Here is a 22,561-nt window from a genome sequence, read left to right on the forward strand (position 1 = left end):
TGAGACAAATCAGATCCTCCTCTGTTCAGCCTCAAGTACAAAGCATTTGAGGAACTGAGGAGGGGGAATAAGGGAGTGGAGGAGAGAATGGTGACAAAGGGAGTCAGTCCTACCTGAAGATCTTTGCACAGATTATGGATGCAGAAGCTGAAGGGAGAAAGGAAGATTCTGGAAGCACTTGAGGTGCAAGAGGAAAACAGGAAAGGAAGAAACTCTGTTACTGGGACAGGACAGAAAACTTACTAAAAACATACAAAGAGCATGTGTGTTAAGAGAGTACAAGGAGAACATAATGAATACGGTGACATGAGATTTAGAGGGCAGAGGTCATTATGCAAGACTTCAAGGTACATCAGCAGGATGGGGCTTACAAAAGAAATAGAGATTAAATTGATTCCTAAAATAGAAAATTGTTTTTAAGTCAATAAATTACTGCTTCTGTTACAAAATGTACTAAGGAGGTTATAAAAAACCTCTCACTTTTCTTTACCCCAACACAGAAAAATATTAGTACAACAAATTAATACTAATTTCTTATCCACAAATCTCACATACAGGTAAATGGGCTGTGACCTCGAGAGGGGAGAAAACATTTAAAATTTACTGCCAAATTCGCACTTTCAAATATTTTTGTTCTTCAGCCTAGACAGCAAGATAAGTACTAGGGCTTGTTACTTAATCTGAGCAAGTGCTGGCTAACTTTTGGGAAACCATTACCATCAGTAATACCTGAAGTAAATGCATTTTTTTTAAAGGAATTGCAATCTCAGAGGCAAGAGCTATCTTTGCATAATTGAGAGTTCACACAATGAAAAACAGTTTTCTGTTCAAAAAGGCAAAAGTCACACTTTACTTTGCTAGGTCAGTGTTTCTCAAATTGCCGGCATAGTACTTTCACGTGCAAAATATGCTTATATAGGAACATATCTGTGATCATTAAATACACCATCCTGATAGTGGCTAATGAACAAGGGGAGATAAAGACAAAATAACACATTTGCACTGAAGGGAAAGGAGATGAAAGCAGGGAAATTCTGAAGTACACAAAGCTCTATAGTGGAAAATGATGTGTGAAATTGTCTTACAGAAATGGAAACACAACCTTTGTGTGGTCTTTCAGCTTTAAGCTAGAAACACAGGAAATGTATTAACACTGAAAAACGTATTAACACTCTTTCTCAGAAAACCAAAAAAGAAAATGCTGCCTTAAGAGTGAGGATTTTAAGGACAGCTAAATAAACAGTAGAGGGAAAACAGCCTCACCAAGGTGGAGATGCATGTATGAAAGCAAGTGCCTAAAGTGAGAAGCAATCTGCAAATGTGTCGTTGAGCTCTGCAGCAACAGTTTCCTTGAATGATCATCTCCACAGAACATTATGTCTACAAGAATTGAGTAATTCATTTAATGAACTTATTCCAGAATCATATATTCTTAACACAGACATTCTAATTTGAGATGCCTAAAGTGTCATTTACTGCACAAAGAGGTGTCAGCAAAACTGTCTACCTTAAGTCAGAAGTGTCTGTGAAAACACTACTGAATTTTTAGAACTAAGCAAGTGAGCAGCTTTCTAAGAAATTGTCCCCATGATTGTTTGAATCACATGTTTTCTTCTTCTATTTGGACCTTCTAGAACACTGCTCCTGCTATGTGATGATCACAGTACACTTAACTCAAACTTAGCTACAACTGCCCCTGAAGGAAACTCCACACTTACTGTTCCTATTTTACTGGATGTCCAGGCATCAACAACTTGTCTGGAAGCCACAAAAGATCGTGTGGCAGTGTACCCGAGAAACTAAACTATCTTGTGTAGCATCTGAGTACAGTAGAGTGGGCTGTTTAAAACCACCCATGAAGATACACTTCTAGTCTCACTAAATCCACTCTGCAAGATTTACTGTTACAAGGAAAACAACCTAGCCAATAAAAAAAAAAATAAAAACTCCCTCTGTGCTAGGTAACATAATGTCAGTCTTTCTTCAGCAAATTGTACCCTAACCAACCAATAAGCAACTCAGTCTAGTGCCTGTGACATATTTTCATGACTTCCTGTATTTTATTATCTAGGTATTAGGTAATGAAACCATAAGTCTCCTGTATACCAAGTTTTATTTCTGTACTACAAAGATTCCTCAAGAGACAAGCCTAGGAAACATGCTCACTGGAGGAGAGGACACTATAAATCTTACCACACAGCTCCAAGTCAACAGCAAATTTTCTCAGCAAACTGAATGTTTAGAGCTCCACAAACCCCATCTAGTCTGCAGACAGTTCTGCCTATAAAAGGTCAATGACAGGATCAGACCTTATTCCACGCTGGTTAATGAACTAGTACAAAGTTCCTAGGTGGTACTCACTCATCACATACTTCAATGCTTCACTCCACCCATTCCAGCACTAAGCTAGAAGCTGCCAACGGCAACTGCTGCAGCCACTAACCATTAAAGCAGTAGATGGGTTCTTAATGCTGGCACTATTAAAAGTCAAGCAAAAAGGGTCATAGGAAGTTCTAAAGAAAAAAACAAAACAAAACAAAAACAAATTAGTTCTTTCAGGCAGATGTACCAAACCTTTTCAAAAAAAGAAATTTAAGATCTAAAATCAGAGCATTCCCTATTATCACGTTTTTAGCCCAAAACTGCATGGCTCTTACAAGATGGATCTCACACTCTTCATTTGTGACAAATTCAGCTAGTACCAGATCTTTCAGAACCCCACAAGAAATAACCAGAGAGAAAAACATTCTAGCAGTAAATTCAAAACAGTATCTACAAGCAGATAAAGCCAAGAAATCACATCAATTTTCCATTAAAGGAAGAACAAAGTAGTCTTCACAATTCACAAATTTGCATGGAATAGGAAACTCAATCTTTATCTTCTAACAAGAACTTAGATCTACTTTGGGTGCTCTCCCAAGGAAGGGCTATCTGGACATACTGGTGAAAAACTTGCAGTCAAAATGTGACTGTTTATCTGAATCTTACATTAAAACTTTGCCCTCTTCTAAATTCCTTAATATGATTCCTAGCTGTGAAAAAACAGTAAGTTACAACACAACAGCTTGTGACTACAAATTGTTTTCATCCTGTTGTGTAAGTATACCATAGGATTCTAGAGCACTTATCAGTAGCTTGAGTGGCATACTAGACCATCTGATTAAGCACAGAGATGCTGAGAGACTTTCAGCACTTAACTGCCTTCAAAACAGATAAAATATATCTACAAAGATGCTCAGAAGAGAATGCAATAACGCTGAAGTTTCAACAGAGCAAGGTACAGGTTTCAGGTCTATCTTAGAATATCATCCTTCATTCAGCAATGAATAATGCTTCACAACAGAGACAACGTGACTGAAACTTGTAGCCAGACTCACCTCTCATATCAAGACACAATTTGTCTAGCACATGAGGTACAAGAATGACCAGGAGAAATGTAACCACTACTGTCCCTGAAGCAAAGATAAAAACTTCTGTTAGCTTAGCTTCTATCTCAAAGTCAGTTGAATAGGACATTTAGATAACTGACAGTGAAGTTTATTGACAATGATGAGATTTTAATACCTAAATTTCTGAGTTTTGCTCCTTAACCCGATCCCACACGTTGTGAATGACGCTTTGTCTCAAACACATACAGCTATGTGAGGCAGTGCCTTCTAGACTGTTCCCAAGTGGTCTCAAAACATTTCTCATCCATGGGTAAATATGCTAAGGCAGTGAACTATGCTGTAAAGACATTAATAGCAAGCTGTGAGGAGAACAACCATGAGAAACACATTATGATAAGGGCAATGATTGTACCACTTGCTCTACAGCATCTGATATGATCTATTACTGTGAAAATCAGTTTTGTAGGCACAGGTTTGGTTCAAAGGAACTGTCAAAACTCCACTGTCATTCCCTCTAGAATGAGAAGTTGTTCAGGGAACTCACTCTAGCAGATACTAGTAAAGTGCATAAAGACACTACGTGTCTTTTGTGGAACAGAGCAAATCTCAAAAGAAATCCAGGCATAATTCTCAATACTCTCCTGTTCCACAAAACCCCATCCTTTAAACTTTATCTTCTCTCTCCACATCTCTTTAAAAAACAAATGCAAAGATGAGAGAATCACCACTGAAATAATGACTCAGTTCTCCCTACTTGTACAGGGGATAAGTCCTTTATAAACCAATGCCAATGTTTTTGGGTACAGACTGCAGCTTAAACTCAAACTGAGGAGTTGCAACACTTCTCAGACACATTACGCTACCCATTACTTAGACCTGCAGTCTACCTTCAAATCTTAGAAACACAAGTAATCTTACAAGTCCCTTCCTGATAAAACATTAAATTCTTATCAATTAAGAGCTATAACTGCCATTCAAGTTTTTATTTTGTTTTATCTCAACTATTACTGCAATTTGTTCCTTGGCTTTGATACACAAACTTATTCTGGTCACATGCACTTTTAAAAGCAGCCAAAACAGTTTTCTTAGCTTACTGCTGTGTCACTTCTCTTTCTGCATCCTTCACCAGTTCCTGTTTACCGTATGAACCATGGTGGGATCTTACAAAGAACATATTCCAGCCTTCTTCATTACACTTATTCAAGTGTTGAGTCCCACTTCTAAGCAGCATAAAATATCCATACCCCATTTTACCTACTTCAGTGCTACCAAGTACATACTTTTCATCGGTTTTTTTTGTTTCCTAAGGCCACTCAAAATTTATTTCTACAGAAAAAACTAGTTTGTCATTACTGACATCTCTGAACAATATTAATCATGCAAATTATAAAAGCTACTTCTTTATTACAGATTATAAAAGGGACACCTAGCATTTAATTTTTTTACAAAACTCATAGTTATTTAAAGTAATGATTTGTAACTAACCAGAACTTCCACAAAAACTTCTAAGTTGTGCATAACCACAAAAAAACATTAATATGCACATAACTAATCTTATAGCTCCCCTTAGTGTAAGTGTACATAAAATTTTATTTCTACATTATTATTAAAAGATTATTGAAAACATTTTACAGATAGCAAATTTTACACCTAAGTAACAAAGGTCACAAACCTCAAGGAAAATTAGTTACATGCCTAAATAATGCAAGTCCTAAAGGGCTTTATGCTGGTTACATTCTGTAAGTAGTTCTACATCTGGAATCATATTTCAGCCAAATTAACTATAGCTACAGCTTTGACTATTAGCCAGTGGCTTGGTTTTGAAAGACTGATCTGTCATGGGCAAAGGTATTTTAATTGCTTATAGAGTCAGATAAACATTTTACAGCTCAGCAAGTGGAGGGGAAAAAAATAGAAAAAAAAATCAATTACCTTCTGTACATACACTTGCTTACTAGTGAGTTTCTTGAAATACCAGTAGTAATTTGCAAAATGGTATCAACCCAGCAAAACACAGAGTGACAGCTCTTCACTATTTCCCCCATCCACAGGAAAATTTCCTATCAGGCATCATTACTTATGATTCCATTGGAACTATGTCCATTTCTGAGTTCACAGATTGTGAGTACTCAACCACAACTTGATAAATTCTTTTGCTTTTCCATAGTTAAATCATCAATGCTATTTCAAAATAGCTGCCTTGTTACCAGTCAGAAACAAAGGAAAGACTGAAATAAATCAGCTCCAGAGCACCACATGCTTTCTTAACTAAGCCCTTCAGGCCTGATAGCAGCACTATGGCATCCATTAAGAACTCTATAAATTATTACTACAAAGAGTACCTTAGGAGCATAGTTTAATGTCTCAATTTTCTTCTGATGTTCATTGCAGTAGTGACCTAAACACGAGGTCTAGTCAAACAAAACCTAAAATTATGTCAACGTGGCTGATAGACATCACATCCAGTAGCCTCTCCATGCCCCAGAGTGGCAGAAGCACCACCCGCAGCAGAGCAATGCAGCTCAGATATTTCAGGTGATTGCAAGAGCAAGCATTTAGCAACCTACAGAGCTCACAAAATTTTCCTTTCTTAAAAAGTAGCACATACAGTCTGAAATTTCACTAATGATTAATTCAAGCATGGATATTATGAGATCAAATATCATAAACATTACAGCAAAAAGGCATTTATCAGCACAGCATGTTGAGTCAAGCTAGAAGGTCAAAAGTACCAAGAGTCCTATCGGGCTCCAATAGGTACTGTGGTTTCAATCTAGACAGCTGAGGCTGTTACCATCTCATTCCACTCCTCTGCTTAAGACAATGCCCTCCAAGGGACAGCATATTCAATCTGTTCACTTGTTTCTGAATTTCTGACTCATGCCACACAGTAAGCCAAAAAAGCCTGGTTAAATAGACCTTCAATGCTCGAGTCAAGATTGAGCAGAGAATATCAACTGCATTAAAATAAGGGGAAACAACAGACCACAATCCTAAGAACCTCAACTGGAAACTCATCCATCCTAGATAATAATTCAGTGTAAATTAGAAGAATGTGTAATTTCAAGCAAGCCATAAATCCTATGACAACCAGATCCTGTGACAATATTTACCTCAAATCTGCTTTCAATATACTACTTATGCAGAAAAGTTGGGAGCTTAACTAGGTGAGTTTTACAGATGAGTATAACAGAAATTAAAAGTGAAAAGAAAAAACTGAAGTTACAGAAAAACTGGAAATCAAAACATGTATTCATGCACCCTTTTTTTTATACTTAGAGAAAAGTTGATACCATTTTGTTTCTTTCTTAGCAAAGAAGTGGAAGACATGAAACGTTGCCTGAGATTAAGAGGCATTTCTACAAATCTATACTTTCCAAAATATATACTTCAGGGTCATACCTTCTGACACACAACTTAGTTACTGGGACAGCATCTCATCTAACCCACCCCAACGTAAATATTCTCTACTTCCTGTTCAGTTGCTGCATCTTATGTTTTCCTCGCAGCAGTCAGTTTGATCAACAATACCATTTCAAAGTCCAGAGAGCTATGTGGAATCAGTATGACTACACGGATATTCTGCTTTAAGCACAGTTTTAAGATCGTGAAACACCCTCCACAGCTTTACAGCAAGTGCCTAACAGTATTTTAGGTACTGGACACAAGCACCAGAATAGTTTTTGAAAAACACGATTTTTTAAAAAGCAGCTTCTTTTCCGATGAAAGTGGTTATCTTTTGAAGCTTTAATAGATATAAGTAGTTTTAAGTTACATGCAAGAAGGTATTCTGAAACTGAAATTACTGATACGGGAATAGGAAAATATGTAGTATTTGAGTTGTATTTGAAATACACGAAGCTGTAGTTTAGGTTAAGAAAAGTACAGACTAAACCCAAGGCAGGCCTAGCACTGATACAAGCCTTCCTACAACTTCGTCCAACACTGCTTTGTTGTACCGCTGGTGCACCTGGGGCCGTCCCAGCCTCGTCCAGCAATGGAACTTTTACCCCCCGAGCCCCGCGGCTGCTCCTCGGCGGCCGCTTCCCCTGCCGCGGCCGCAGGGCAGCGGGACCCCGCCGGCCCCCGGCAGCTCCACACGCCGCTGGGCAGCGAGGCGCGGAAGGACGGCGCCCACAGCGGTGCCCGAGCTGCCTCGAAGGGAGCGAGGCCGGGCCCGGCGCCCAGGGCCGGCAGCCCCGCCGGAGCGCGCCGGCCGAGGGGCCGCCGCCGTCCATCGCTCCCCGCCCCGCGCTGCGGGCGAGCCGGGCAGGCAGCGAGGCCTGCGAGGGCCGCCCCCCTTCCCGACGCCGGGACGGGGCGGCGGAGCAGGATGAAACTTCCGCAGCCTCAACTTCCCAGCGCCCGGCCAGGCTGTCCTCACACGCCCCCGCCCGCCCCGGGCCCCGACCCGCCGCGCCCCGATGGGGCGGCCGGGGGTGCCCCGGTCCCCTCGCCCCCCTGGGCGGAACTTACCACGCATTTCTTGCCGAGGAAGCCGAAGAGGCTCTCGTTCTCCTGCGGGGTAAGCAGCAGCGAGCCCACGTTGGTGACCCGCCGCGGGGGCTGCTGCTGCGGGGTGCCGCTCATGGCCGGGGCCGGCCCGGCGCTGCCCTCGCCGCCCTGCGACCGATGGCGCCCGCGGCCCCTTCCTCCCCTTCCTCCGCCGCCGCCGCCGGGGCCTCACAGCAGCCGCATCGCGGAGCCTCCCTGGCGGGGCCGGGCAAGGAGGGAGGAGAAGAGGGGCGGCGGGGAGGGTGCCGGGGAGGGGGGCGGCCGGGAAAGGGGGTGCCGGGCAGCGGTGCAGCCGCGCCGGAGCCGCTCCGCGCCGGGGCCGATCCCGATCGCTCCCGCCCCTAAACTTCCAACTCCGGCCCGGCCCCGGCGGCCGCGCGATCCAACATGGCAGCGGGGGCGGGCGAGACCACGGCGCGCGGCAGCCAAGGGGGAGCCCGGCGAGCGCGCGGCCGCCGCGACCATGCGCCGTGCGGGGGAGAGGGGAGGGCGTCGCCTTCCGAACCCGCCCCCCGGTACCTGCCGGGCCGGGCGGTGCCGGGCATGGGCGGCCGGCGGGGGCGAGAGGAGGAGGAGTAGGGCGATTAGAGCACGAACGAGAAGAAAGACAAGAAAATGACGAAAAGGAGGGGCGGTCGCCGCCGTAGGGTCGCGGCCGCTGTCCCGGAGCCGTGGGAACCGCCGGGGCGCCCTGAGGGGCAGTGCCGCCGGTGCTCCGGGCTGAGGCCGTGGGGAGCCCGGAGCGCGAGGGGGCCCGACAGCATCGCCTGAGCGGGGTATCCGCATCCTGCTGTCGGTGGAACAATTTGTAACCCAAAAGTCTTGTTTTGTGGCAGAAAGGAAGCTTGTTGTCCCCCCGGGGTGTCACTGCGCAGCCAGCGGGGAGGCCGGGCGGGGTGTTACCTCCCCCGGCCAAACGCTGCCTGTCCCTGTCGGAGGTGAATAGTAGGTATTTTACACTCTTCGGGAGCTGCTGCTGAGAAATCATGTATGCAATCAACATTTTGTCAGCCAGATTTTTCTTCCCCCTGCTTCTTTCCATGTGTCAGCCACCAGCTGCGATGAAGGTTGCAAGCATTTCAAAACCTGAAGACCCAAAGCGCTTCTGCTTGTACTCAGCTTTCAGTTGCACAGAAGAAATGTTCACGTTTCTCACGTGCAAAAGTGTAAAACAGATACCAAAGTGAGCACCTTGCTAGTTTTCTGTGGTTTTAGGTAAAGAGTCCTAAAGGTGTCTCATCCTCTGATAAATTGTCTGTGTGGAAGGTGCTAGGTGAAAGGTGGTAGGTCCCCTACTGTAATTTACTATACGTTATAGAGAAGAACTGAAGAAATATAAGAGGAAACAAACCAGGGAAGACAGCAGAAAAACCTGGGAACGCAAGTCTATATGATGCTGTACTGACTTCGTATCTTCCAAAACATCAGGTGGAGACAAGATGGCAGCCCATTCTCTATTTACAGGCCCTTCTACTTGTACTTAAGAACTTGTAACTGTGTCCAAAAATGTCAGGAACTGAGAATATGGAAGAAAATCCTAATTTTTCACCATAAAAATAGTTTGAAATGCATGCATATACAGGACTCCTCAATCTGCTGGTCTCTCAGAAGTGACTTGAGTCTTACTGTAAAGGAAAACCAGTAGGAACCAAATGTTTCCAAAGTACTTCTCAGCAATCCTAGGTTTTTCAGTTTTACACACTTTCTGTAAGATACACACTTTCTATGTAAGTTATGTGTGTATTTTAGTGGAATGAGAAATGTTTAAGCTATAGAATATTGGCAGCATTTCTTTCATTGCAAATGTATGTAAAAAGATAAAACACTTGGAAGCACTTTACAAGATGGTATTTTGTGGGGTTTTTTTGGTGGGTTTTGTTTTTTTTTTTGAGATTTGTTCGAGGTTATTTTATTTCATAAACCAATCAATTATAGCTGAAGCCATTTGGGGGACATTTACATGCCTCACTGGTGGTGTAAATAACAAGAAATGTAGTATACCTTCAAGGTATATGCCATACTATCCTCATCTTCTAATCTCTTGTATTCCTTGGTTATTTTTTCTCTTTAAAAACTTTGGATGTTTGTTCCTGTGTAGATCTTGCCGTACTGCCTGGCTGTTACAGGTGATGCATTTTGCTTCATACTGTTTTTTCAGACCAGCTGGCTGGTGATTATTCTTAAGGGCCTTTTAACCTTCAGGCTCTATTGTTGGGATTTTGTTTGCTTTTTTTAATAAGGGAAGGCCGGAAAGGGAAGAAAAGAGGTCTATTTTCAGTCCCTGTGTTTCATGAATTATTCAAAAGCTGTTTCTGTTTTTGTATCGTGGTTAAGCATCAAGTCCTGAAGGGAAGGGGAAATACCAATATCTGTTGATACATCCAAGGGATCCACTGAAACATAGATTTTTGTTTTTTATATATATGTTTGCAATAATTTCAGCAAAAACTCCTGTTTCTGCATAAAACATCCAATTTGAAGCAAAGTTCTCCCAAGGAAAGCCACCAAGTAGAGTGACCTGTCTGTATTTTGAAGATGTAGGAGTTCTCTTGCTGACTTAAGGCAACTGCTGTTTATTGGAAGCTGTCCTCTGAATTTCTCACTGTGCTCCTTAGGGTTCAAATTGTGTTACCCATTGCTGCTGTCTAAGAGCTGCTTGGGAAGCTGCTCTTCTTTTGTATTTTTACATTTCAGGATACCAGCTCTTAGCACCAAGATACTGAAATACATTGGAAATTGCATCATGTGTATCAATATAAGTAAGCATCATGATTTTAACGATCTATATGATAAATACTTATTTAATAAATAGATTTTATTATCCTTTTCAGACTTAGCTTTGACAGGAAATTGAATTTAGTCTTTATATGTGAACCTATGCAGTAATAGTTCATACTTTGAGTTTCACAGTATAAAGTACTCACACAATTTCAGAAGTAACATTCTACAATTGAAATGGAGTAAGAACATGAGGAAAACTTTGTACCTAAAGTTAATTTTCTAGTGCTATGAATTATACTTTAAAGATTTTATTAATGACTGAACTGTGTAAGTGGAAAAAAATTAGTAATACAAGGTTTAATTTTTTTTCTAAGTAGCATCACTGCATTTCCCAAGTCTTGATCTTGTCACAGTCCTTGTTTTAGGTCATGGTTTGGTTTTCTGGTTTTCCATAAAAGGAAGTGACAGTTGATTAAACCAAAGAACAAGCAAGGGTAACAGAGAATATGCCTTTCCACGGGGAAAAAAAATTCCTACCATCTCTTCCATCTCATGTTATTTGCAGTGACAAGTGGAAGGATCTGGGACAAGTGCAAAGACTTTGCTGCAGCAACCACAAGAGCATGGCTGGGGGAGATCAGGAGTGAGAGTATATGATTACTGTGACCACACAGGAGGGGTATGTCAACAGGGCAGCCTGGGAACGAACAAAAGTGAAGCAAGCTGCCTTTCCCTCAATAACCTTTTTGGTTGGGCCTGTAGAAAACACCAGTCTGCTCCCTGCAAAACCGCTTGTGGTAACTGAAATGAGGAATTGTCTTTGTGGCTGGAAGTGGGTTTGCAGCTGTGAAGACACAAGTTCTCTTTTTTGAGTAAATCGCGTTTTTCTCAACAGAGACCCCATTGAAGAGGATTGGATTTGCACTGTTGTCAATCAATGTCAAATAGCATATTAGTTATTTTACTGAGAGTAGCCTCATTCACTTTTACTGTCTGTGTTCTGAGCCTGTAAAAGTTGAGGAATTGCAGCCCTGAGAGGTATCTCTCAAGTAACTGAATCATCTGTTAATGGTTCATTTCAGTTTCAGTCACTGCATTTCTTTTCTCAGAAATTTTGCATTATCTGTTTCAGGTGAGGCATAATTTAGAAGAAAGAGGACCAAACCTATGGTGTCTTCTTTTCTCTATATTGGATTTGTATTCTGTAGGTTTCAATAACAGAATTACATGATATAGCAACAAAAGTTGCCAAAGATGAGGGTTAAGTTTTGCTTTAATTGGCCAGTAAAGCCTCTGCCGATCCCATGTGGGTGTGGAAGCTGTCAGTAGGAAGCAGCCTCCCCCTTGGTGGGCAGGCTGTGCAGCAGTGTCCTCGTCGCAACAGTGAGCAGGCTGCAGCCTGAGAACCAAGGCTGGGGTACAATAAGTTCTTTCATTTCTTGCACGAATCCTGTCCTAAGTGCCAGCTAGAACTTTTCCTGTAGTGCCCATTATATATGTCATTTGTATCTTTTCTAGCCCTCGTTTCTGACATCAGACTGCTTGCTTGAAGAAAAGTAATTTGTGCCTTTTCAGTTTACTCAACAAAGGATTAGGTTGGTTTTGCTTTGGATATAGAATTGTACTTTGGAATTATGGGGATGTCTAGCTCTTTTCAAGAGCTCCTCAGCAATTCCTTAGTAACCTGAAGCATCCATCAGACTGTATTGCTCTCCTTTTCAAGACTGTGAGGAAGATGGACCAAAAACATACTGGAATTTGAGGTGTCCTCTCTCTTGTCTTACTTATTGATCATTGCCTGCAGCAGCTGTGCAACAGTTCTATAGCTCCTCTGCAAATTAGAGGAAAACATTTTCCTTTCCCAGCCCAGGTAGCATCTAGCCTTGCATTAGAGCTTATCTTGAAAATTGTATGGCACAGGGCTTGTTGAAACACTCTTTTTATTCCCTTTATAACTCAGCAAAGATATGACTTCTTGAATTCTTCAGCAATAACCTTGAGTGGAGTAAATAAGTTAATCTTGTTTTATTTGCAGATATTAAAGGGAATATTTATTCCTTCCTGTAAGTTTCCTGACAATTTTTGAATTCAATGTAATGAAATCCCCCTTCAGCCATTAGTCAGCCACCATGGAGCTCAAGAACTTCACCAGTTAAAAAAAGCAAAAGAGAAACATGTTCTTTCCTTACTGTGATTTGCAAATCTGTTGTTAGAGTACATTTCCTTAACAACAAAAATCTTGCTCTGGCTTTGAAATGTCAGTTCTTATTTGCAGCGTGACTGACCTCCCACCCTGATCAGCGTGGGTCTTTACTGAGAGGAAGGCTTGTCTTTATTGAGAGGAGGGAAGCACAGGCAAGTGCATTCAATATCCATTTTTACTGTAAGTGCTAAGAACAAAGTACATACTTGCCCTCTAAAATCTGCCTCGAGGTCAGTAGTTTACTCCCAACAGGTCAATGAGCAACTGGCAAATATTTAATGCAACTCAGCAACAATTGCTTTTTGGATCCTGATGGATGACTTGATAACTTTTATATAGCTTTTACTTCTTCTTTAAAAAAAAAAATAAATCTTTTTTCTTTAATTCTCTATCTTGCACATAATAACCTTAAGGAATAGGCATGAGCTACACCTTTGTTCTCCACTGAGGTTGTGCTGGGTCTTACACCAGCAGATCCTTACTGCAGCCCTGTGGTGTGTCAGAGCTGGCCATATCCTGGCAGTCCTGCTCTGCTGCTGCTGCTGCTCTCCAGGAGGCCAAAGACTGAGATCCTGTCAAAGGGCACTTTGGGTCTGGATCTGGGGCTTCTCTGTTGCATCATACCTTCTTTAATTGGTTTGTTTCTGTGAGGCTTTTACCAGTTGATGCAAATATTTGAGGGGAGGGGGAAAAGAGAGAGCATTCTTTATGCATTGGTGTTCCTTCAGGTGTATGGCTCCACTTCATAAAGCAAGATTGAGAACGTGCATATCTTGATCAGCCTGAATTTTTTGTTTGGGGAGGTTACTTACATAAGCTGCAGGCCAACTAGAGCAATATAGGAGAAAGAGAATATACTTTAAAAATCAAATGTATGCTGTAGGAGTTTTAACATATATAAACAAAACAAAATCGAACATGCTAAAACTGGCTTGAGAAGATGGATGAAAACTATCAATTTAATTGTATTCAAAACTACTATGGTGCTTAGTGCCTATGATCCATCAATAAGAAAACCTGTAGTCTGTGCAGTTGTTTCTCTTCTGAGAGAATTAAGTCTAAAAGTACTTCTTAGTTTTTGATTGCATTCTAGTAAGTAAAGATAGTTAAATTTCCTTAAGACCTTAGGAATATCTGGAATTTAGCACAGACAGACAAGTTATTTTAATTGGCACTTTCCTTGCTACCCTATTATTACTTTCAATTAAGGACTCTTCCCATGGTATGTTAGGATGGCACATACAAATTATGTCAGTGCTGTATGTGGATATCTACTTTGCTCATGCTCACTAACTACCTGAAGGAGAAGTTGTCCAATAAGAACATACTTACCTGACTTTTTATAACTAAAATGTTGGTATGTGTGTAGCATAGCATTGATTGAAGCCCTGTACAGTTTTGGTGTCCAGCTGCCTTTTCAACACATATAAGAACTCAGTGGCAAATCTGGGGAGGAGCTGTTAAACTTGGAGAACATCCACAGCAGTCCAAAAACTAACCAGCCATTAATAAATACTGATTCTGTGTGCTACAGCCCAAGGTAGTGAAATTTAGTTCCGTTTCTATATTTTGTGACAAATAAATTTTCAAAGATGTGAAACTTTTTTATTTGTACATATCATAGTTCTTCAAGCCTATCATTACATGTGTTAAAATTACATATATAAATATGTGTATGACAGCTTCAGACCTACCATTTGGAAATGTAGATTTGGTTTTGTAGTGTTTGCTGCTACAGCATAATATGTAATGCTGACCTGTTTTGTCTTAACTTAGCCTTCTTGACCTTGAATTTTCTCGTGTCTATTTAAAGTATGAAACCCAGCATTTTTATTTAAAATACTGTCACAATAATTAAAGTACAGTGAGTTGCTGTTCAATAACTAGAAACCTACAGCACAGCTAATAAGGCTTTCTGAGAACATACTTGTTACTGCTATAGCAGCTCTTTCACAGAGGTCATGGCGGGGAGCCAGAGGAGGTTGGTAGACAGCTAGGCAACCAGAAAAGAACAAGTTTGTCAGCATGTACAACTGATTAACGTGAGGATAATTTTCCATAAGCATAGCCTGTAGTGTTTGCTTAAGGTGGGGGTGTTTAATTTTTTACTAAACTTCCTAAAAGCTAAGCCATTTTTAACTCTGGTAGAAAGTAATTTGTTCAATTTGAATGGAATAAGGCTCCATAAGATTTTTATACTATTTTTACTCTGCCTACACATTGTGATAGGCTGAGGTGGATTTAATATACGGGCAATATAATGCTATTCTCATGAAGATACATTATGGCACTTATTTTTGATAGGTGGTTTTATTTCTACTAGTTAGAGTGATCAGAACAAGAAAACACGAGAAATATTTAGTGGCAGAAGAGGCAGCCTTTAGTTATTATTTTCTCTTGCTTGTGAATGTCATCTAGATTGCCAACATGTAACAGGAAATAAATTAACTTGCTTTTCTAGGTTTCTTATTGTTATAAATGTTTCATAAGTTTGTGGGAATATTAATGGTCTTCTAAATTTTGTGGTGTTCAGTAACCCAAAATCTCTGTTCAATTATAACTGAATTCTTGGGCAATACAAGAGCCTGGCTGAGGCTGCACTCAAGATGGACAAAACAGGTCACACGTTTTCACACTTTTATAAATTTTGATCCATTTACGTATTTGGGTTAATTGTCCAATTACAGCTTCAGGTTATGAGGTCTCATCCTCCCAGTTTGCTCTCCTCAATTCAGTGTTGTTTACACTTTTTGGGCCTGAAGCTGCAATGATGTCCTTGGTTCTCAGGCTGGAAAAGGATTGTTTTGTCTAATTAAACTGTGAGGAAAACTTGCTAACACTGTATATGAAGTTCAGAGTATATATTAATGCAGTACAGAATCTGGAAAATATGAATGGTAATACTTAAAGCACCAGTAGTTCCAATCTCCAAAGCAGGTTTAGGTGTATTCTACTGTTGCACTGAATTTATACTTCTCCTTTCTGCAGCTCTCTCCATGTGCAAGGTCAAGGCTGAAAGGAGAATATTATCCAGGCCTGTGCCAAGCAGAGACTTCCTTCACACTGAAATAACCCAGTGTTTGTCTAAGGAATGGTATAAAACAGATAGACTAAAATAAATGCACAAACTCTAAACATTCAAAAGAGAAGACAAAAATCAATTCATATTTACATTGTTGGATTTTTAAAAAATGAAGTAATAACTCACTAAATTCTTAATATTGTTCTTGAATATACAGGACATTTGCCAAAGTCTGTAACTATGTGTAGTTTATTTCAAATATGATGCAACCCATAACCAGCATTCTGCTTAATTTTGCAGTATGAGCTGTCTTTATCCATTATTTATTGTGTTCAGATATGAGGAGGATCAGAATATTAAACAGAAAGAGCTCAGTGGCTTTGAGGATGAATTGTAGAAATGAGATGAAATGGAGTAGTAAAACCTGCAGTGCTTAAGTGTCTGGATTGAGAATTACTGAAGGGGAGATCCAAGAGTGGTTGGAAGTTGCCCTGGCAATGTGGCCTTGGAAAGGTGGATGCAGGTCCCTGGGGCTTCTGGTGAGAGATTCCCACTAAAGTCAGGGAGGCATTAGTGCCATTGTGCAAGGCCCTAAAGCACCTTATCAGGAATAATGTGTATGATTCTCTCTGTCCATTTTCTAGAAGTGAATTTAGATTGGAACAGGTTCAGAGGACTGACAGTGTGTCTGGGAGAATAGGAAAGAGGAGATGAGGTATCATGGCAAAACAAAATGACAGAAAACCAAAGAAAAGATATAAAAGTTTAAGTATAGTATACTTCCTGATCAATAAATAGTATAATTTCTGTTGACTTGATATAATTTCTGTTCCCACATGTAATTTCTTAACAATCAACAGTGTCATTTTTCAGGTGGTGAGGGACTATGAATAACAGGGAAGAAATACATTATTTTAAAGTTAATGTTAGTTCCAGAAAAGTGTTTAGAAATTTATAACAGATACATTTCTAGAGAAATTTATAGATTCCTAATTCTGAGGACAGTTTGCAACATGTATCCAGAATTAAGTGGGAACAAAATTATTTTACTGCTTTAAAGCTGGCGCTCAAGACAAAGTGATTCTATACAGTATTCCTTTTAACACAAAAGACAGGACTCAATTCAGAAAATCCCTTTAGTTTTTCTGTTCATCTTTGTCTTTTAGATATCTTGCCATCTGAAAAGTAATAATAAACCAAATCACTGCTATGGAAGGAATTTAAAATCCTTCTGACTGAAGTTGTCTAAAACTAATAATGATTTGGGAGTCTTTTGAAGAAAGGTGGCTTCTAAACAAATCTGCCAAAATTTAATTTAAGTCTCTGTTTAGTCTACAGCAGTGAAATTGCTTTGAATAGAAAATGCATGATAAAATATGTGTAATGGGTCTTGTCAAAAAGCTTTTCCATTCTGTTTCACATTTTCCAATAACAGGCAATCTCCACTGCATTTAATAAAAAGTAATAAAGCTGAAGCCAGAACTGGTTGCTGGTTAATTTAAAAAAAAGTTTGTTACCTCTCTTTGCAGTATACTGCTCATTCTCTGAATCTAGAAGTCAGTGATTAAATAAAGTCTCTGGGAGGAATTTTCCACTGTGAGTCATAAGCATTGGATTGACAACCTTTATAGAAATTTAAATGCAGTCCTATTAAACAATACACTTCTGTAGACACTGAGGGATAAATTTCTCTCACTGGGTGCGGGGGCACTAAGGTGCAGTATCTGAGAGATTGACTTGTAGAGAGTTTATGTAGCTATGAGAAGCCATAAGGCTGGGATCTGCCTGGCTGGAACACCTGTAGTATCCCATTAGGAGGGCAGGATATCTAATGGTACAGAGCCCATCATCCAGCAGCAATTATCTAAATGGTGTTTGTCCACAGGAATAAAGCAACAGCTATATAAATAAAAAACTGTTGGGTTTCTTTCAATATCACATTAGAGCTGGATATTGCTGGATATTGCTCTCACAAACACCACTTGAAGCAAGTATTTCAGTAAAATGAAAATACTATCACAGTACTTCCTGGCTTGTATTTTGAATGTACAAAATGTAGAAAAAAAGCATCCTCTAAACTTATTTTATTTCATCAACTTTGTCTCCCATAACTATCAGTTTGGCTTAATTTTGAGTTTTCCTCTATAAACTTTGGGTAACTTATAAGTGAAAAATATAAATGTTTGGAGAATTAATAAAAATTTCAAACACCACTGCTGTCACAAAAAAAAAAAAAAAATGCATAGGGGAAATGACTGTTTCCCGTATTTAAAATAATAGGCAAATGTAATGCCAATCCCACTTGGGATGCTGAGCATACATATGAAGGAGAAAACCAGAGAGATCACAGATGATATTGTAGTCATGCACGGGAAGAATGCTGAGAAGAGGGTATGTGAAGATGCTGGGCAGCTTTCTGGAGCACCAGAGAAGGCATCATCAGCAGGTGTTTTGGGAATATGTAACATCTCTGTTCTGATTGAATCTGAGCACTCATAAATGCCAGTGTGTGACCACCCTTTAGTGAAGCTGCCCCTGGTTGCTGAGCTGGGCTCACAGTAGTTTTTGGACACGGTCTCTTGGCAGTGGCAATTCTCAGAGCAGTTCTCAACGTCTACACAGCTACATGAGCTTAAAAACCACTCCCAATATAATCTCTTCTGACATCAGGTCAGGCACATGGTGCTGTGCAGGTTATTTCTTCTTAACCTCTAGATCACTTAAGATCTGGCACTGGTAATAGCTTCTTGGTGAAGGGCATTGCAAGGTGATTGCAAGCTACATGTGTGAACACAAACCCCATGCAGCTCAGCACTGTGCTTCTCAGAAGACAAGAGTGCCAAAAGAGAAATTCAGCGAGGCCCTGCACTGTTACGAGAGTGTTACTATTAACATTTTCTGTCTTGAAGTAATAATTTTTGTCAATATCCACTTCTACATATTATTTGTTAATTTAAAGCAAATTATTGTTTGCTGCTAGTGATCAGCTGCTCTTTCTCAAAACCAGCTGCTAATAAAACATCAAAGCTTTGCTGTACCTATGGTTTTTTCCTGCTAAAACTGAATAGCTAAAGTTATGCCAAAACTTTGAACAAGCAAATGAACAAAAGTCAGTAAAGAATCTGCACAAGTGAGTTGTGTTTCAACACATTCTTCTGAGCCAGCAATCAGAGATTTAAAGTATTTGGAAACAAAACAATCCATTAACCAATGTAGTCCATAAAATTAATCAGCCATAATATACTCTGTAAGATTAGCAGTCATTTCCCACCAGCTGTAACCTCTCTCCCTGCAGCAAAACAGGCACTTTACAGGTCTCCATGTCTCATGCCAGCCCACAATCCAGAGAGCAGCACAGCTGTTTACAGTTGGTTTCATTAAAATTGCCATGTATTGCAGAGATGGCAGCATTCATGCATGTATATGTATGTATGTATTTTATGTATATATGTATGTATTATTTGTATGTATATAATCACTGGGGTTTTTTGTTCTGCACTTCTATTGCAGCAAGGAGCCATCCTGTCCATTTGGGTAAAGGAAATATCTGATGAGAGAAGAACCATGTGCTTTCAACAATCTTGTAAAGCATCGCTTGTATTTGGCCTTTCCAATGCATTTTATACTGGAACTTCTGCAGCAGTGAAGGCTGTAACTGAACTTTTAATGTGGCTTTACTCTCTGGATGAGGTTTTATAGCCCGGGGCCTTAGGACAGGCAGGATTTCCAAGATGTGTTTTATTAGAAAGCTTTGGATAGCTCTGCTTCTTCACATGGGTTTTTAAAATCACTGCTGGTCATGCACGATAAGTTGAACCCAAATGCCTCGCTGATGTGTTTGCACGTTTTGTAAGTTGTTGGTCTATAAAAGTAAATCTCTTCCTATGCTAAACATTTACAATGAATCACAGAGATCTGCAGTGGGTGCATGTTGAGTTTAACAGATGTATGAAACTTCCAAGGCACTGCAAACATGACTGGTTCTCCAGTGACTAGTCTTACCTGCAGTGAGATAGATGATATTTGTACTAAAAAAAAGTATGTGGGAATATTTCCAGACCCAAAACCAGCCATAGCACACAATTCTTTTGTATTCTTTTTTCAGCCCCCACTGACTTATTGTTCTATGAAATCTCTTTTTAGTTTGTTAGCAAGAAGACTTTGAAGACAATGAAGGCACAGAGACTTGATCATCAGTATTAAGATTTGTTAAATGTATTAAATATATTAAATGAAGAAATTTCAAATTATTCTGCTTTGTTTGTGCCATATTTTTACCAGAATGTTAACAAAATCTTTCTTGATTGACAAATATTGATGAAAATAAATCTGGATAAATCTTCTGATGGCTTCCCTTTCATAATAATATGTTTGTTTCCAGTGTTTCTAATGATCTCTCACTTTACTCCAACAAAAATACTGAAAGAGAAACTATTGCAAGGTGTTGCTCATTCTAGTGCAGGCACATCAGGGAAATACAGAGAACATGATAATTGGCATGGCAATTAACTGATGGTGGCAATGCTTTCTGCAATTACAAACCTGGCTCTGGGTTCTCTCAGACTCTTTCAAAATTCTGTTCAAATTGATGAGGCAAAGTTAATTATTCAGAGAATTTTCCACTGAAATGATGCCCTTGTCTTAATTCTGCGAGGATGGGATTCCAGTGGGGGGAGCAGAGATTTGGGGAAAGGCATCACACTCGCTGTCAGGCCCAGGATAGTGCAGGAACAGTTTCTAATCTTGGTGACATTTTCTACTGAAGAGACGCAGCAGGAGATAAAAAGGTGGGTGGAGTGGCTGGCATTTAGATGAGCCAGACTCCTAACATCAAAAGAATTTCAATTCAATAATTGGCCAAAGGGTCAACGGGATTCTTGCCTTGCCTAGGGCAGTATTTCCATAATGGTTTTGGTCTGTGCAAATTGCTTCTGTACAAACACAGAGTCAGGGAGCCTAGCAAACTCCTTAATTCTTAGAGGGCTTAGTGTGGTTAGGAATTGTCATTTCCTTAAACACTGGACGTGTAATTGCACAGTTTATCTTCCCAAATTATGTTTATTGCACAGTTCTGGTATCTTTATCATTGGTTGAATAATTGGGATGGTTTGCCCAATGTATGTTGCCTACTTTCCAGGTAATTATGGTCTTGCTAAGTAAGTTTTCGTGGAAGCATTGTACTTATGATTTGCCTGTACAACTTTCTACATATATATCTGTATATCTATATGTATGTTTCTCTATATTCTTTTCCTACCTGATTTTTAAGTGGTGCCATTGTATTTCAGTGTTTCAATGCTCTTCATTAAGAAGAGCATTTATTGTTACTTCACACATTAACCTTTGTTAATGTCACTTTCTGCATATACTTAGCAAAGGCAAAATGAACAGAAAGTTCTTCTAAATGTAAAGCAACTGGTGCTATGATATATAGTTCCCCTTGTAGCTCACCACAGAGGATAATGCCAACCTGCTAACACAGCATGTGTAGTCCTATATTAAGCTATTTTAACGGCTATTAATTTGTTTTTTATTTTTAGAGGTTGTTCCTGAAATAGGTATTTAAGATTTTGTGTTTAAAGTCATTTGGAGTTCTGAATTAAACATCATCCACAATGCTCAAAAAATCTTGATAATGTTATTTCTATGAGGCACAAGGGGTAGGATTCATTTGACTCTGTGCTGATCACTGCAGGAGTTATTTGCACCTTTGCTAATCACATAATTTTCCCTTTATAACCAAACAAAATAAATGAGTCAGCTGATTTACTTCTGATATCTGGTACAGGGTGAGATGAACTGCACCTCAAAAGCAACTCTTACTCCCTAGAGACTTCAAAACCAGCTTTGGTGACCAGTTCAGGTATAGACATTTGCACTGGGGATATCTAAAGAGAGGTAAATCCCACCAAGGTGACTGACAGTAACTATGAGCATGACTTTAAACAAGTTTAACCACAACAAATTTACTCCCAGCTGTACAGCTGTTTGCAAGTTAAGCAATCTGGTAATACTCAGCTTCCACAGCATCTTTTTGAGTTTTCTTCCCCCCTATTTTTATAGTAGCTATAGTAGGTTGCTGGCAATTCAGACTAGTACTTTAAAAGAAAAAAATGCAGGTATTAAAAAAGTTAAGTTCTAATAGTGCAGGCAAGGGTATCAGTGTTTAGGTAAATTGCTATATAGCTATATTATTAGCTTTAAACTTGCAGGAACTTTACTATTGGTCCTGAAAACTCATGAGTAGGTGCAAACCCACACATGATTAAATCTAGTTTGGATAATTTAATTGAGTCTTAAGTTAAAGGCTTAAATATGTAAACAAATCTTCTGCATGTGGATTTGAAGAGTTTTGACTCACTTCTTGGAGTAAGACATCACTACTGCAAATTTAGGCATTATTTTCTTGATGAACATGTTTTAGCTAACCTTTTTTTTTTAATATTTTATGGAACTGACCTAAAAATAATTTTTCAAAAATCTTTCTATGAGCCAATGTGTCAGGAATCTGTGTGGCATGGTATTGTGCATTTTTTGCATAATAGATCTCAGCTTTGTGCTAAAGTATTCTGAAATTATTACTTTTTATACTGGAAGGGCTGCTCTGTAGAATTATGAGAACCTAAAAAGAAAAAAAAAAGAGGGGAAATAAAAGTGGAAACTTCATTTGCTAAAGAAAATGCACTTTCATTTTCACCCACAAGGTGGTGC

At 39.8% G+C, this 22,561-nt stretch overlaps 2 protein-coding genes across 7 annotated transcripts in view; one reads left to right on the forward strand and one right to left on the reverse strand.

The window, feature by feature from the left end:
• The window catches only part of WASL (WASP like actin nucleation promoting factor), a 48,211-nt gene extending 39,921 nt beyond the window's left edge, over positions 1-8,290 (reverse strand). Inside the window, 1 exon segment of the mRNA XM_079303291.1 lies at positions 7,866-8,290. Coding sequence (XP_079159417.1) covers positions 7,866-7,979 — 114 coding nt within the window. The 5' untranslated portion in view covers positions 7,980-8,290.
• Positions 7,257-19,675, forward strand: LOC306800864 (uncharacterized protein). 6 transcript variants are annotated; one of them, XR_013773932.1, is made up of 5 exons: positions 7,257-7,914; positions 12,144-12,220; positions 12,901-12,980; positions 15,817-15,922; positions 19,361-19,675. XR_013773932.1 is itself a non-coding variant. In XM_079303295.1 (3 exons), exons 1-2 carry the CDS (start codon positions 7,387-7,389, stop codon positions 12,183-12,185), a joined length of 570 nt encoding a protein of 189 aa, XP_079159421.1. In that variant the 5' UTR covers positions 7,257-7,386; the 3' UTR covers positions 12,186-12,220; positions 19,361-19,675. The 6 variants fall into 6 exon arrangements, 3 of the variants coding, with proteins under 3 accessions (XP_079159421.1, XP_079159420.1, XP_079159419.1); XR_013773933.1 differs by lacking the exon at positions 19,361-19,675 and adding an exon at positions 11,191-11,304 and having other exon boundaries at positions 15,817-18,838; XR_013773934.1 differs by lacking the exon at positions 19,361-19,675 and having other exon boundaries at positions 15,817-18,838.
• Positions 19,676-22,561: the final 2,886 nt, after the last annotated feature.

This window comes from Erithacus rubecula (assembly GCF_903797595.1).
Source record: "Erithacus rubecula genome assembly, chromosome: 4".
NCBI classification, from domain to species: Eukaryota; Metazoa; Chordata; class Aves; order Passeriformes; family Muscicapidae; genus Erithacus; species Erithacus rubecula.

Excerpts from the sequence above, each read along its gene's own strand:
- LOC306800864 (XM_079303293.1), top strand. The coding sequence starts at position 7,387 with ATGGAACTTTTACCCCCCGAGCCCCGCGGCTGCTCCTCGGCGGCCGCT. Across the intron at positions 7,915-19,360 it reads GGCTCTCGTTCTCCTGCGGG|CAAGGAGCCATCCTGTCCAT; the intron begins GTAAGCAGCAGC and ends CTTCTATTGCAG.